This window comes from Cricetulus griseus, chromosome 3 (assembly GCF_003668045.3).
Source record: "Cricetulus griseus strain 17A/GY chromosome 3, alternate assembly CriGri-PICRH-1.0, whole genome shotgun sequence".
Taxonomy (NCBI): Eukaryota; Metazoa; Chordata; class Mammalia; order Rodentia; family Cricetidae; genus Cricetulus; species Cricetulus griseus.
This window is the reverse complement of record NC_048596.1, coordinates 48,511,815-48,529,417: the sequence shown is the minus strand read 5'-3', so window position 1 is coordinate 48,529,417 and position 17,603 is coordinate 48,511,815. Positions and strand designations below refer to the sequence as shown.

The 17,603-nt window shown below is 41.5% G+C and overlaps 2 protein-coding genes across 2 annotated transcripts; both read right to left on the bottom strand.

Annotated features, from left to right (window-relative positions):
* Nucleotides 1-6,608: 6,608 nt before the first annotated feature.
* Nucleotides 6,609-7,544, bottom strand: LOC100764003 (olfactory receptor 4D11). Its single transcript, XM_035441575.1, has one exon. It carries the CDS (start codon nucleotides 7,542-7,544, stop codon nucleotides 6,609-6,611), a length of 936 nt encoding a protein of 311 aa, XP_035297466.1.
* An 8,017-nt stretch (nucleotides 7,545-15,561) lies between these two features.
* On the bottom strand, nucleotides 15,562-16,417 carry LOC100763716 (olfactory receptor 4D10). Its single transcript, XM_027406835.1, is given in 2 exon segments — nucleotides 15,562-15,670; nucleotides 15,672-16,417. Coding segments are annotated over 2 exon segments (855 nt in total).
* Between the last annotated feature and the right edge of the window lie 1,186 nt (nucleotides 16,418-17,603).

The following is a 17,603-nucleotide window of genomic DNA, read 5'->3' as shown; positions in this document are numbered from 1 at the left end:
GATTGATCTAGTAAGGGATGTAAAAGATAGCTTTTAACTTTGGGTAAGATATTCTCAAAGTATAGGATTTTGCACATTGCATTGAAAGACAGGCAAAATGGAAAGGGGGCAAGGGAACTGGGCTGGCTAGTCAACTTGACACAAGCCAGACTCATCAGAGAGAAGGGAGCCTCAGATGACAAAGGGCTTTCATAGGACCAGGCTGTGTGCAAGCCTGTAGGGTATTTTTAAAATTGGTGATTGCTGGGGGAGGGCCCAGACAATTGAGGGTGGAGTCACCCCAGACTGCTGGTCCTGGGTTCTATAAGAAAGTAGGCTGAACAAGACATGAGGAACAAGCCAGTAAACAACACTCCTCCATGGCCTCTACACCAGCTCCTGCCCTGTTTTTGAGATCTTGTCCTGACTTCCTTCAGTGATAAATGTGATGTGCAAGCATAAGCTAAATAAAACCTTTCCTCCCCAAGTTGCTTTTGGTACTGGTGTTTCATCCCAGTAATAGTAACTATAACTAAGACAAGAGTGGGTAAAGACCTATAATATCCTAATTCTTCCAAAACAGGGCTCTTGAAACTATATTAAAACCACCCGGTGACCCACAGCAGAACATGCATTGGAAAAAAATCCCAGCAAACATTATGGACATGAACCTGCAAATTAAGAGCTCCCCTCTGCCCCAGCATCCCATTGAGCAAAGTGTGTCTGTCTACTGTGACTTCATGCTCTAAAATGCCCTTTATGTTGAGGTTTTTCTCTTGTATTTTACTTTTGAAAACTTACATTTATTTATTTGTTTGTTTATTATGTGTATTTGCTTATGTCCTTATGTGCCTCAGCTCATATGTGGAGGTCAGAGGATGCAGAAGTCAGTTGTAGCCTTCCATCCTGTGGGTCTATGGGATTGCACTCAGGTTGTCAGGCTTGGTGGCAAATGCTTTACCAACTGTGCTGCTTCACTATTGCACAATTACCTTGCTCTTCATTGAACCCAAAAGCTTCAGGAGCTTTAATCGTCATTGGCGGCAAATGCTCACACAGATAACTGACTCGCTAAAATACCTTGTGTGGACTGAGGACGTGACTCAGTGGTAAAGTTCTTGACTAGCATGTTCAAGGGCTTGAATTTGATCCCCAATACAGTAAAAAACTTCTTGCTCAAGGCTTCTAAACTCCATTCCTGGTTAAGAAGCTATTAGAATCCACATATGAAGCTCAGAAGCTCTTGCCTCAAAGTCCCACAGAGAGAGATGTGGTACAGCTCTCCTGTCCCTGCTACCTGTATTCTGTGCTGTATAAACTACACTTTCCATCTGCCCCAAGTGAGAAACTACTACTTCTCTTTGTTTCTTTTTTTTTTAAATTATTTTCATTTTTACAAAATTATAATTTCCTATGTCAATCCCTTCTCCCTCTTCCCCCACAGCCCTCCCCGTCAGCCCCCTTCCCCCTCGGCTCACCATAGAGTTTAGGGCCCTCCAGGGGGGCTCCCCAAATTCCACATCATCCTGGACCAGGCCTAGGCCCTCCCCCATGTGTCCAGGCCGAGAGAGCATCCCTTCACGTGGGATGGGCTCTCAAAGTCCCTTCTTACACCAGGGAAAAATACTGATCCACTACCAGAGGCCCCATAGGATGCCGAGGCCTCCTCGTTGACAACCACTTTCAAGGGTCTGGATCAGTCCCGTGATGACCTCCCAGACAGCAGACTTGGGGTCATGCGCTCCCCCTTGTTCAGGTCAGCTGTTTCTGTGGGATTCACCAGCCTGGTCCCGACCCCCTTGGTCTTCATTTCTCCAGCAGACATCCATAGCTATACACTGAACTGAATTCTCTTTGTTTCTTTAAGAGTGTTGCTTTGTTTGGATCATTCTATACAATTGTAGCATTTTTGAAGTCAACATAAACAGATACTGGTTTTGGAAATTCATTGTTGATTTAACTGCCAAGTGGGAAATTGATCTTATAATATTTACAATGCTCCAAATTGAATCTTAGAAGTATGTTTACTGGAAATTCTACATGTAACACAAAGCTTGCCTGTCTCAAGCCTACTGATCTAACCCTCTTTTAGATTGGGGGATGTGGGTGTGGGAGTTGGCGGAATAAGAGAGTGTGTTTCGGGGCTGGGGAATCGCATGGGTTGGTGAGCAACCTCTGGGAATCATAAGGTTCTCACTCTTCTGCTTTGCAGTGTCTAGGCTACCCGCTCTAGTTCCTCAGTCACAAAGTCATAGGAAACAGCAAAGGGAATATTCCTGGGGATCAATGTGTATGCAGTGTGACCAATACTGCCATGGGATCACTAAAATGTCAGCAGTTCCCCCTTCCTCCTACACACACACACACACACACACACACAGACACACACACACACACACACACACACACACACACACACACACACACACAGTATGGCATGTTAGTGCTCCTTTGGGACATGACCTTTAGCCCAAGAGACAATTTTCTTTGCATCAGGAAGAAAACGTTGCAACAAGCCAGCAAGGACTGTGGTCTCCCACTTGGTTAAAAGTTACTTTGTCTGAAATCAGCTGGGAAACGGAATTAAACGGAAAGTGTCAGTGGGAAAAAAACAGGAGCTCTGTGGCTGTGGTTCTCTGAGCTGGATTATGGAGATTTATCTGCTCAGTTTCTTTTTTAAAGCAGTATGTGCACGATTTTTGTGCAGCAGCTATTTTAATTGACATCGATGAGATTCACAAGTCACTCAGAATCTAGGTGACAAGTTACTTATTTCACAAATAAATATATATTTCTTTGTTATGGGCACTCAGAGGCATTGATCATTACAACACTTGAATGAGGGAGCATAGAGACCAAAGTCTCTATAAATCACTGTAATATACTTCACATTGTATACTGAGAATATGAATAATTTTATTTGATGGATATATTTCAATGGAACAGGTAAAAACACACCTTTAGTTTAAATGAAAAAAATAATGCAGTTCAACTTGATATTTATATTATACCAATAACTGTTTGCACTACCAGATGAAATGACTATTTCCCAGGACTCTAACTCAAGTTGTGTGCTTAGACATGGTTCATTGAAGTCACCAGAGATAAACATTAGGCAAGCTTTCAGGGTTCCTGACTTCTTGGAACTATAGTCTGAGATATAAGGACTCAGATGTTTAGATTTTTGTGCTGTCAGATCCTAACAGAGATAAAGACATGATTTGAATGAACTGCAAGAGATAGATAGGGGGAATAAAGGACACATTGGTGTCAAATGGGCAGTCAGGGTTGTATGGTGTGCATTTTTCTTAGGCAATTTCATAAAGAAAAGTCTGGGGGCCAGATGTGGGGCACACATGTTAATACTAGCACTTGGGAGGCAGAGGTATATGGAGCTCTCTAAGTTCAAAACCAGCTTGGTCTATGAGTTCCAGTCCAGCCAGGACTATTCTAGAGACCAAATGTACTAGGATAAGGGAACAGGACCCTAAGATCAATGATTTGGCAAGTGTGACTTGTTCCTAGAATTTCCATGCTTGTTGGGAGCCAAATCTCAGGGCTTGGCATGAGATCCTAGGCCATGCTTGGCAGGCCACATAGTTAACGTTTACATAGCAGCTCCTTAGAACCTCAGCTCAAGAAAAGAAACAACTTGACCCAGTCCTCCACCCACAGGCTCAGTCACCTAGGCAACCCTTCCTGGACCTCTTATTCATGAACTCTTTACCCTGTCATACATCCTCTTTGTGGCTTCCTAATAGCCTGCCTACACTAACACCTGGTGCACAAACAACCCATTCTGCCCCTCCCCACATCCTGACTATATAAGCTAGCCTGAGAAAAGTAAAGTTTGCCACTTGATCAGAATCCTGTCTTGTGGTTGTTCTTTCTGTGTCTCTTGTCCCCATTCCCTATCCCTGACTCTTTGTCCCAGGTTGATGTCCTGCAGGTCGGGACACATGCTTAAGGATGTTAATAGTGTAAAAATTTACATGGGGGTCTAACAGGTGACGAAGACCAGCAGACAGTTGAGGCTCATTACCAAGCGTGGTAAATATTTATGGGCCAAAGAGAAATCCGGTGGGGAGACATATCAAGTTTGTTTTCCACATTCTCCATGCTTTGGAGGACTTTTCTGGGGCTTGGTTCTCTTTTATGTGCTCTCAGGTGACATTCCCAGGAACTCACCCACCTCCTTTAAGGCAGGCTTCTTACTGGTCTGGAGATCACCAATTAGGCCAGACTGGCTAGCCAGTGATCCCCAAAGATCTTCCTCTCTCTGTCTACCCAGATCTGCTATGACAAATCCCCTCACTTGCAAGGTAAGTGGTTTACCTATTGAGCCTTCCCCAGTCCTGAGGGTTTATCTGTATTCATAGCTTTTAAAAGTTATAGCATTTTCCTGTGATGTATTGTTCATCAGCTTTAGGGTATCTCTTTTTAAAGATGCATTTATTTTACTTCTCATGTATACATAAAAATATAAATATATATTTCATTCATTTTTCATTTGCCCACATATATATATGTACCACATGCATGTTTGTTGCCCATGGAGATCTCTTGGGCCTAGAATTGCAGATGGTTGTGAGCCACCATGTGTATGCTGGGAACTGAACTTGGATCTTTTGCAAGAGCAACAAGGGTTCTTAATAACAGAGCCATCTCTACAACCCATTAGGGTGTCTCTTTGAGATTCATAAATGACAAGCAAGCCTATTGTCATGTTTTAATGATAGAGAGCTGGGCATTTAAAGATGATATAGATTTTTGAATTTGGTATATTTTCCAATTCTTTCTATTTTGTCTGTTTCTTCAGTAAGGTGGAAGAACATGGGAACTGACAGGTCAGTGTGTGTGTGTGTGTGTGTGTGTGTGTGTGTGTGTGTGCAGGAAGCTTGTTAGGTAGCTAAATAGAGATTGTTATAATAGTGACATTTGCCTGTATATAAGGATTAGCTATGTGGCAGCCATTATGTTTCATAAATACAATCTTTTTTGAACACTAAGACTCTATGAGATGGGTATTATAATTACTTTCACGTAAGTGAGCAATGAATGACCTTTGGAGAGAAGATATAATTGCTCAAGATCTCAGACCAGGCAGGTGGCAGATAAATGACTGGTGTCTATGTCTGTGTGACTCTGAAGGTAGCACTTTCAGCTGCCTGGCTTCACTATGTTCCCAGATGATAACACCAGTCTACCTGGCCTTTCCATGAATGCCAACAGATTAAAAAACAGACAGGTATGAGTTTTATCTCTTCTTTCTCTCTCCCTACTGACCTCCTTGTCTCTCCTATTCCCCCCTTTCCATCCCACAAGTAGCAGGAAATGTGAATAGTGAAATCGACTTGAGATTGAACTAGTAAGTACACAACTGAAAAGTCACTTGGATGTTGGGGATGGACTGATACCTGTAAGGTCCTAAAGGGTCTACTCCTTTTTCAAACTCATCACAAGAATGCCAAACTGGCAAGTCTTATTCTGTATTATCATAAACACCTTTAGGTCATGATGAGAGCTCTTGTCAAGCTTCATTCATGACACAAATCTAGAAGGGTAATAATTATGATCTGGGAACATTCTCACAAGCCCAAGTCCACTACAAGTTTAACTAAACAGAAAAAAATTTCCCAACCTTCATAAGCCAGCCACACCCATGAATGTGAACCTCAGGCCCTAAGCGAGCTGTCTAGAACAGGAATATAGTTTTTAATCTAGCAGACAACAACATAAGAACTTACAGTCATGTGAGAGAAAAGCAATGAGTTAGCTATTAAAAGGTGTTTCTGTGCCTAACTTGACTGAAGGCCTTGAAAAAATAGCCTTTTATCTCTAGATCATCTCCTCCTTTTTATTGCTTAGTGCTTTGAGATAGGTTCTCATATAGCCTAGGCTGGCTTCAAACTGGCCTTGAGTTCCATATCCTTTGTCTCCACCTTCCAAGTGCTGGGGTTATAGGCAAAGCCAACTGTTCTAATTCTTTGCCTTTTGCAAAAGGAGTTGAACTTAATGACATAGTTGTTTTGGTTGACATATTGTAACTTTTTTTTGACATATTGTAACTTTGATTGAAAACATACTAATTAGGGCTGGAGAGATGGCTCAGTGGTTAAGAGCACTTGCTTGCTCCTGCAGGAAACCCTGGTTTGGTTTCTTGTACTCACATAGCAGCTCACAACCATGTGTAACTCTACTTCTGGGGGATCCAATGCCTTCCTCTAGCCTCCATAGGCATCATGCATGCACATGGTCCACAATCCACATCCCGACAAACCACCCATATACACAATAATAAAACAAACAACTCTTTAATAAAAAGAAAATAGACTAAGTCTGGTGTCTCATGCTTTTAATCATAGCACTTGGGAGGCAGCCAGGGCTACAGAGACCTTGTCTCAAAGCCAATCAACTAAATAACAAATAAGTTAATCAGCCCAATCCTGTAAGACTATTTACTTTGTACCATATAGAAATTTGGCTGATTAAGTACTATTAATATAATCAGAAAATCAAATGGTTTCCTTAGAAAGTCTAGTTGGTTAATTGGCAGTTATTTGATTATATAAAAACAGAAAATACAATGCAAAGAGTTCTTTGTGGCAAGAGTGGGTTTTCTTTTTCTATTATTTTTCAAGAGGTGTGAGTTTTCTTTTTAGTCTCCTCATGGCTGACTTCATCTCCTGGTTCCTCAGAGTGTAGATCAAGGGGTTCAACAGAGGGGAGATGACTGTGAAGGTGACTGAGATGGCTTTATCTGTGGGGAGGGCAGTGAAGGGCCGGGCATAGACATAGATGCAGGGCACAAAATGTAGGGTGACCACAGTGATATGGGAGGTGCAGGTGGAGATGGCTTTCCTCCTATCCTCCCCTGCCTGAGACCTCAACATCATCAGGATGACCATGTAGGACACCAGCAGGAAGATAAACCATAGGGTAGTTACCAGGCCGTTGTTTGAGATCATCAGGAGCTCAAGGACAAAAGTGTCAGTGCAAGCGAGTTTGAGAACCTGTGGGACATCGCAGTAGAAAGTATCAAGAACATTGGGTCCACAGAAGGGGAGTGGGAGCAAGAGGGAGATTTGCACAATGGAGTGAACAAATCCCCCCACCCAGGAGGCCGCAATGAGGGCTGTGCACCACCTACTACTCATGATGGTCACATAGTGAAGGGGCTTTGAGATGGCCAGGTAACGATCAAATGCCATCACAGAGAGAGAGAAAATGTCTGCCCCACCAAGCAGGTGGAAGAAAAATATCTGTGTCATGCACTTTGTGTAGGAAATTGTCTTTTTCTTTGATAGAAGGTCCACCAAAACCTTAGGGGCTGTGATGGAGGAGAAGCAGATGTCCAGGATGGCAAGGTTTCTGAGCAGGAAGTACATGGGTGTGTGGAGACGGGACTCAAAGGTCACGGTGATCATGATGAGGAGATTCCCCAGAAGAGTTGTGATGTACACAAAACACAAGACAAGGAATAAGACCAGGCTCAGGTGTTGGGACTGAGTAAGACCCAGAAATATAAATTCTTTTACTCTGGTGTCATTTCTCCATTGAATCATGATTTTCCTTTCTTGTACATCTTGGAAAAATTAAGGATATTATTTAACAAGTGTTACACCTTTTCCTTACTAAGTTCAGATTCTTAGAGGCCAGTATCAGAATTAAAAGGCCACAAGATGCCATTGTCACATGGATTGCCACTTCAGGGTTATTGTAATTTTCACTGTAATATGTCCTGAATGAATGGCATTACACAAGCATGCATTAAATTATTTTCATCTGTTAATCACAAATATTTTTAGGATGTATAAAAATGTTTTTTTTATATAAGCTATAAGTATTCAAGTAAATAGAGGTGGATGATGAATATTTAGATATGGGTTATTTGTAGTATGAGAGATAGAGAGTAAATTTTATTTTGTATGTAATAAAGCAGTGACTGTTTTGTACAACTAAAACATTTTGTATTCCTAAGGATTTTTTCTAGATTGAATACTTCAATTAATGAATAGCCCCAAGGACTTCTACTTACCAGACAATGCCCTTTGAGTTGAATTCTACAAGAATTAATCATGAATTTCATTCCATGACAAATTAGAAAAAAATTAAGGTCTTCATTCTCCTTTATCTTTCTTCCTTAGGAGCAATTCATTATTTTCTTCTTTACTTTCAATTAGCTTAGGTGGCGGAGTAGCTCCTCGGCTATGGGAAAACAATGCTATTTTGAGTTCTTTTATTCATTATTTTAGCTGCTTCCTTATGATTAATTCTTTTCTTGATCTGTCATTGTTGCACAGTGGCCTGCACATATCTGTGGTGTACTTCTTAAGCTTTGATTTATGCCATGTCATGATCACAACAGTTAAGACAGTGAGCATATCTAGCATGTCAGAAGAGACTTTGTGATCTTCCTGTAATCAGTCACTATCTCTTCTCTTCCAATCACTGTGCTCTGTTGTTATAAATCAGTTTGCATTTCTAGAATTTTCTGTAAATTGAATTCACCATTTGTACCCATTTGTTTTCCCTGGCTTCTTTCACTCATGAACCACCCTCCCCCACCCCAGTTTGTGTACATGACTGTGTTTTTTTTTTTTTTCATTTTTATCATGTGGACACAGCACAGTGTATGTAAGGATTTCCTTGATATTTCCTTGATGAACATTTCTGGTCTAGTTTTTTGAATGTTATACATATAGCTGCTATGAGCTGTGTGGCCTTAGGTAAATATACTTCTAGTTTTCTTAGACAAGTAGCTTGGGATGGACTGGCTATAATTCTTTTTTTTTTAAGATTTTATTTATTTATTATGTATACAACATTCTGCTTCCATGTATATCTGCACACCAGAAGAGGGCACCAGATCTCATTATAGATGGTTGTGAGCCACCATGTGGTTGCTGGGAATTGAACTCAGGACCTCTGGAAGAGCAGTCAGTGCTCTTAACCTCTGAGCCATCTCTCCAGCCCCTGGATATAATTCTTAAAATTCATGAGTAGGAAATCAACCAACCCAATTTAAAAAGTAGGGCAAATGAGGTGAGTATGGTGGTGCATGTCTTTAGTTGCAGCACTTGGGAAGCAGTGGCAGAGGCGGTACATCTCAGTGAATTTTCGATATAGAATGTTCCAGGCTATCTGTGGTTACATAGTGAGGCCCTCTAAAAAAAAGTGAGTTAAAACTACAGTGTGAATGAAATCATGGTATAAATATAAGCAATACACATCCATTAGAATTACTAATATAGAAAAGACTGACATATCAAGAGTGGGCTGGAATCATGGTGGGAATGTGAAATGGTAAGACTGCTTTTGAAAACGGGTGGTTTTCTAAGAGAGACATACATGGAGAAGGGGAAGGGTCAAGATCTCCTGAGAAAATTGGGAGCATGGGCATAGGGGAGAGGGAGGTAGAAGAAAGAGAAGGGGAGAAGAGGAGGGGATAGGAGGACAGGAGAGAGCAGGAAGATGGAGTCAGGGCAAGAATAGAGGAGAACAGGATGAGAGATACCATAATAGAGGGAGTCATTATAGGGTTAAAGAGAAATCTGGCACTAGGGAAATGTGAAGGAAAAAGCCTGTAGATTCAAGATACCTTTATTCAGATAAATAAAAGCCAAACGCAAGCCAGAGCGTGCCCAGGGGCAGCAAGGCAGGGAGGACAGAGAGAAGGGACAGCAGAAGGGGAAGAGGGCATTCCATCTGCTCGTGGTCGCTTAAGAGCCTCGTCATTCTGACCTCACCTTGACCACACCTTGACAGGCATGGTCAGGCATACCTGTAGCCAGCCCTTAGGAGGTGTGGTTACGGTGTCTCCCTACAGAAATGTTCAGAGATCTACAAGGTTGACCTCAATTAACAATCTAAGCAATAGTGGAGATGCTACCTTAAATGCCCTTCTCCAATAATGAGATTGATGACTAGCTTATATGCCATCCTAGAGCCTTCATCCAGTAGCTGATGGAAGCAGAAGCAGATACCGACAGCTAAACATTGAGCTGAACTCTGGAATCCAGTTGAAGAGAGGGAGGAATGATGAGCAAAGGGGTCAAGACCAGGCTGGAGAAACCCACAGAAACAGCTGACCTGAACAGGGGTTGCTCATGGACCCCAGACTGATATCTGGGAAACCAGCATGGGACTGATCCAGACACCCTGAACGAGGATGTCAGTTTGGAGGTCTGCAATTTTTGGGACCTCTGGAAGTGGATCAGAATTTATCTTTAGTACACGAATGGACTTTGGGAGCCCAATCCACATAGAGGATACTCTCTCAGCCTATATACATGGGGGAGGGCCTAGGCCCTGCTCCAAATGATATAACAGACTTTGAAGATCCCCAAGGAAGGCTTCACCCTCCCTGGGGAGCAGAAATTGGATGGGATAGGGGGTTGGTTGAGGGCAGGGGAGGAGGAGAGGGAGAGGGAACTGGGATTGACATGTGAAAGAAGCTTTTTTTCTAATTTAAATAAAAAAGGAAAAATAAAACTGGTAGTTTCTTTAAATATAAAATATATGCTTACCATATAATTGTGTTGCTTTTTTAGTTGTTTCTTTTTTTATTTGAGAAAATCTTGTAATTGTCCTTAATTTCTTTCTTCTGAATTTATCTTCATTTTCCTCTTACTATAGAAAGAAATGAAGAAAGAAAGAAGGAAAGAGAGGCAAAGGTCATTTTTCCTTCTATTTTGGAGTATGTTTTTCAGTTCCAATGAAGATTTTTGTTTCCATATAACTAACTCACTTTCCCTTCAAGTTTCTTTTTCTTCTTCATGCAATATTCTCTGAAGCCAATTTAATTCAGAAGACTGAAAACAAACTACCCGAGGTGTCCTAACTGAGAGGTGGTACATTCCCACACCACACTGACTGGCCACAGTGGGACACTTACTGTCACAACACAACCAAGTAACTTTACTCATCTGGCCTCAGTCTCTGCATTTGTCATTTGCCAGCAACGATACCCTCTTTGTATCATTTTCATGAGTATTAAATGAATTAATTCACATAAGACAGTGTTTAAAGTATACCTAATTGACAGGAAATGGGATTATGTATGTAAAAGAAAACCTGTGCTTACCATTCCCATTCGTACACTTCTTTAAACATACCAATGTCTTAGAGGAACTGTGTGTTTCTCTGGGTATGTATCCTCAAACAACTTTATCAGAGCACACCCTCGTAAGGAAGTTAGGACATACACTTCCTTCAGAGGCAGTGGATGCTACGAATTGTGGTGGGCATCACATATGAAAAGAACACATGCTTAGTTTCAGGGCCGCTGGAGCAAAAGTCACTACGGCTTACGACCTGGTTTTGTCTGTGAGAGACAGGCAAGTGTGTGGCCTCACTGAGAGTCCATTTGTGTGGAATGCAGATCATGATGAAGGGAAGCTGTCGGTGGGGATTAGAGTAATATGTAAAGGTCTTCACATATAGGCTATGCTGATTAACTTAGCTCAGCCAAGTGGTAGCTGAGCTATAAATGCTTGGCTTAAGAGAGATGGTCACTAGAAAATACCAACTCTGCATAGTTAACAGAGACATAAAGGAGACCAACTTAGCCATCAGAACCTTCCATTCTGGCCTCCGTCTACACAGCACACCATGGTCCGTGGGAAGCAAGAAGGCAGGCCATAATTCAAATTAAGGATTTAAGTTTTATGTTCAGAACCAGTTTTTCTTTAACCTCCTCCAACTTGTGCTCCATCCTGTGATTTTTAATCCACTTAATTATTTGGCATTTATTGATGGAGCCTTGGCAGAATTCTAGGTTATTCAAGAAAAAGAATAGAATCTATACATAGTGGGAAAAATAATGAAAACCTAACAGTTATTTGGGAGTGAAGGGGCCACCTTAAGATAGATGAGTCACTATGTGTGACAGAAGGAGGGGTTTTCACTAGTGGGCTCCGAAAACTGCATGGAGGAGGTGATGACTGTATTGAGACCCATGGGAATGGGAAGAAGGTGGGCACGGGGACAGTTTGGGTACTGAAAGCTTCTTGTGGACTGGAGTTTTTTCTGGGTAGAAATGGTTTGAACACAAAGGTATTCAGTGCTGTAATATTTTTTCTTTTTGCAAATTTTAAGGGCTGTAGCTGTTATTTTTATTAGTTTTTAAAAAATTATTTCTTTTTAACTATTTACTTATCGTTGGTGTGTGTGTGTGTGTGTGTGTGTGTGTGTGTGTGTGTGTGTGTGTGTGTGCACTGTAACAAGTGGAGGCAAGGGAATAACTTTGTGGAGCAGCTTCTCTCCCTCCACTTTTCTGTGGGTTCTGGGGATTGAATTTAAGTCATTGGGCTTGCACAGGAAGGTGCCTTTACCTGCTGAGCCATCTCTCTGGCTTCTTGTATTAGTCTTTCAAGTTGTTTGAAGGTTTGAGATATATTATTTTTGTTTTTAGGTTAAAATTTAGTATAAGAATTACCTCTGTAGATTTCAGTCAGACGAGATCCACCTACACAGACAAATAAAATGCCTGAGGAAAAAACATCCCAATACAGCTCAAGAAGTTTTTTGCAACAAAGAATAACTTTCACCACGTTCTGAACCAATTTCCTCTCCATGTGTCTTATTTCAGTGTAAATATTTCTAACCTGTGTTAATTACTAATGTAGGCTCTTTTGTACACACATCGTTCAGGGGTTTACATTCAGATTTTAACATATCTCACTCTTCCTTTCTCACCCCTGTTTGTACACACAGGACACCACAGGCTCACGGAGCTATAGAATTCCATTACTTACCTAAGATCTTTGAACTTTTTTCAAGAACTCCAACATCTTAAGCAATGTTCACATGAGCCCTGGAGATTATTTGCTTCAGAAGGCTCTCTTAGGAACCTTCTGAAGGCCACTGATTTCAGTGACCTCCCCTTTTATTGATGTGACAAAGGGCAGACTCTAAGAATGACATTTTCTTGGATCTTCCACACTGCTATACTGTGTTCCATCAGAATTGCTGACATTTAAGTCCCATAAACAACATGAGAATTATCAGGGGGGTTATAGTGGATGTGACCGTGTAAAAGTTCTGCTGATGGTGAGGTTGTTTCAGTGGGAGTAATTAAGATGCTACTCAGCAAAGGATGCTTTGAATACACATTTTGCATAGTGTATCTAAAAGCGTGAGTTCTCTGTGTCCCAACTCCAATAAAAAAAGAGGAGAAGTTTGGGAGAAGGCCAACTCAGCAGTTTTTGTTCAAAGGCATCCTTTGTGTTGGGAAGAGGTTGAAGCAGGATGGGGACTTGTAGAAAGCTTTCCTGTTGGACTATCTTTGGACCACCAGCCCACAAAGAATGACCCAGAGACTATTATTAATTATGAAAGCTTGGCATTTAGCTTAGGCTTGTCTCAACTAGCTCCTAAAAAAGTTTATTTATTTATTATGTATACAGTGTTCTGTCTACATGTATCCCTGCAGGTCAGAAGAGGGCACCCGATCTCATTATGGATGGTTGTGAGCCATCATGTGATTGCTGGGAATTGAACTCAGGACCTCTGGAAGAGCAACCAATGCTCTTAACCTCTGAGCCATCTCTCCAGCCCTCAACTAGCTCTTATAGCTCAAATGAACCCATGTTTTAAAGTCTATGTTCTGCCACGTGGTGTTACCTCTCTTCCATCTTCCATGTCTGGCTGGTGACTCTGACTTTCTTCTTCTCAGAGTCGTCTTTGTCTCCAGAAGTCCTACCTAATCTCTCTTCTTGCTAGCTATTGGCCATTCATCTCTTTATTAAACCAATCAGAAGGTGCATTGATAAAGACATGTCTTCACAGTATAAACAAATATTCCACAACAGGGGCTACTTAGACTAAGAAAAAATTAATAAAGCATGTTAGCAACAAATATGAGCCCATTCAATAGATATCTTGATTGTTTGGCTACCTTTAGGATCTAAATTTTTTGGACAGTGGCCTTGCATAGGTCCTGAAACTCACTATGTGGACCAGGCTGGCCTGGAACTTACAGAGATCTGTCTGCCTCTTTCTCTTGAGTGCTGGGATTAAAGGCGTGCATCACCATGCTTGGCAAAATCTGTAGGTTTAAGGTTCAGTTTTAAGGCCCTTTACCCTAATTGTTGGCAGTAATTGCTTTCCTTGTAGGTCAACAGCACAGAACTGCCTCATGGCTTCCCCTTCCTTTGGCCCCAGCCAGCCTCCAGGCAGCATGGCTCAATTTCTTTCTATGGCTGGAAATGTCCCTGAATTTTACTCAGAGTCCAGACCCAGCTGTTGCTTCCCAGTTGCAATCAGAATTTAATCCAGAAGATGCAGCAGTGTCCCAGGTCATCAGATGGAGTCCTTACCTTTGCAGGAATATTTGTTGAAGAAGAGATTAGATTCAGGATTAACCCGATCACAACAACACAGGTGTTTTCTCTACACCTGCATGACTCATTAAAGGTTTCCTTATTTAGGAAACACACATTATTTAGGTTTCCTTAGTTCTTTTCTAACTCAGGATCATATCCAGGATACCAGATTACTCATAGTGGCCATGTCACTTTAGCTCTATGAGGCTCAGACAGTTTCTCAGACTTTTTTTTTTTTTTTTTTTTTTTTTTTTTTTTTTTTTTTGCTAGACAGCATCAGAGAGTGCTGCTCAGGGGTTTTGTAGAATGTCTCTAAATCAGAGTTAGTGTCAGGTTTATTTTCTTTTAGTTAGACAGAAGTGATGAATCTTGGGGTAAGGCATATAATATAATTCTTATCCAATCATATCAAAGGGCACATACACTGTGGCCAAAGTTTATCAATGATGCTTTTAACTTTAAATTCCAGATACAGGTAATGTTTTTCAGGCTTCTTCAGGTCTTTACTTTCATTGCTACCCTTTTGTCTACATCAGGAGGAGATTATCCCTAACTGTCACCTGTGGAGTTGGGAGTTAGATCACAAAGCCTTTCAGGTGGAGAATTGTAGGGAGACATTCTAGTCCCGCCTCCAAGGAATCTTCGTAAATTATTTGAAACCCTGCACACAAGCACCTGAATTTACTTACATATCAAATATTTATATCTGTATGGACTCAAAGGTATTTTCTGCTTTGAGCAATAATCCAAAATGTTTTTGCTGTTTAGGTTGCTTAGGTTGTCTCTAGTTGCATCATTGAACAATGTATCACTGAGACTCTCTTCGAGAGTGAGTCTAGCTTGGGATAAAGCTAATCATCACAGTGGGCTTTACATTAAAAGTCTTCAATTGACAGTGATTTGTAGGAGAAATTTGAATTTGTTGCTTCATAGATGTGATAACTTCACGGAAGACACTGCAAAGTTCTAGAGCCCCTGGTACATTGTGCTTCTAATATGTGTCTTAATTGCTTTCCTGGTCACAGTGCTGGAATGTGTTGTTTGATTCAGTTTCCTCTATTTCTTCCAAGGCTGTATTGCAAAGAAATATCAAATTCCCAGCTAACAATTTAATTTAAAATTTTCTTTTGTAACATGAAATATCATACCAATGAGATCTTTGAAAGTCAAGTGTATCTTAGTAAAAGCAGAAATCAGTAGATTGTATGTGTGTGAGGTGCAAACATTGTCAAACATGGTGACAGGCAGGAGCTGTTTATTTGTCTGTTCCATCATAATGTTCAAGTCTTTTCCTGAGTCTCCTCATGGCTGACTTCATCTTCTGGTTCCTCAGAGTGTAAATCAAGGGATTGAGCAGAGGGGAGGACAAACACAATGATGCAGGGCACAAAGTATAGGGTCATTATGGTGATGTAGGAGGTGCAGGTGGAGAAGGCTTTCTTCCTGCCCTCTCCTGACTGAGACTTCAGCAATAGTAATATGACCATGTAGGACACCAGGAGCAAGAAAAACCACAGTGTGGTGAGCATCCCATTATTGGAAATCATCAACATCTCCAGGACAAAGATGTCTGTGCAGGCAAGTTTGATGACCTGGGGGACATCACAGTAGAAAGTGTCAAGAACATTGGGTCCACAAAACGGAAGTGTCAGCAAGAGAGAAATCTGCACGATGGAGTGGACAAAGCCTCCCGCCCAGGAGGCCACTATTAACCCAATGCAACGGCCTCTGCTCATGATGGTCACATAGTGCAGGGGCTTAGAGATGGCCACATATCGATCTAGAGCCATCACTGAGAGAGAAAACACATCCACCCCTCCAATAAGGTGGAAGAAAAACATCTGAGTGAGACAGCCATTGAAAGAGATGGTCTTTCTGTGTGAGAGAAGGTCCAGCAGAACCTTGGGTGCAGTGATGGAGGAAAAGCAGATGTCGGCAACAGACAAATTCCTGAGCAAGAAATACATGGGGGTGTGAAGGCGAGGCTCGAAGGTCACGGTGACCATGATGAGAAGGTTCCCCAGCAGAGTTGTCACATACACCAGGAGAAAGAAAAGAAACAGCAATATACTCACTTCTTGACTCTGGGTCATATACATACATACATACATACATACATACATACATACATATACACACATGTATGTATATATGTTCAATATATTGAATCAATTATTTCAATATATAATTACTCAGTTATATTGAATGTATTTCAGTATATACAATATATTTCAATATATTATATTCAATACATGAATATTTAATTATATTGAGTCAATAACTTTAATTTATATACTGAAATTAGTGTAGTTGTCTACATTTTAAAGAATGCAAGTAATTTGGTGATCACATCAACTTATTGTATGCAGAATCATTTTTTTACTGAGCACTGTTGGGAATGAAAATATAGTATATAGTGACACTTAGGTAGCATTTGTTTTTTTTTTCTCTTATTATTATTATTATTATTAATTCAAGTTAGGGAACAGGCTTGTTTCACATGTAATTCCCCTCTCCCTCTCCCTCCCCTCACCCCCATTCCTTCTCCCCCACCTCCAACCTACCCCCCACCCCATCCACCCACCACTCCCCAGGCAGGGTAGGGCCCCCAACCGGGGCTCCACCAAGTCCACCAAATCTTCCTGTGCTGGGCCTAGGTCCCTCCCCATGTGTTCAGAGACAGAGTGCATCCCTTCAAGTGGGATGGGCTCTCGAAGACCCCCACATACACCAGGGCAAGACGCCAGTCCACCTCGGAGGCTCCCAGGAGTGCAGGGGCCTCCCCGATGGCATCCATGATCAGGAGGCTGGATTAGTCCCATACTGGCCTCCCAAAGAGCGTCTGGGGTCGATATGCTTTCCCTTTTTCAGGCCAACTGTTTATGTGGGTTTCTCCAACCTGGTACAGACCCCTTTGTTCTTCATTCCTCCCTCTCTTCAACTAGGTTCCAGATTTCAGCTCAGTGTATTTCTGTGGATGTCTGTCTCTGCTTCCATCAGCCACTGGATGAGGACTCTAGGATAGCATAGAAAGTAGTCATCACTCTCATTCTAGGGGAAGGGCTTCTAGGCCATCCTCTCCTCCACTGCCCCAACTGTCAGATCGTGTCATCCTTAGGTAGCATTTGTACAAAATAAAAATTATCAAAGGCATTAGTGGCTGGGGTGATGCCTTATTGGTGAGAACCCAAGTTTAATTCCCAAGACCTACATAAAAAGGCAGAAATGTCTGTTAGTGCCTGTAGCTCAAGCATTGGGGGTGGAGACAGGTGAATTCTGATGGCTATGTAGAGTTTC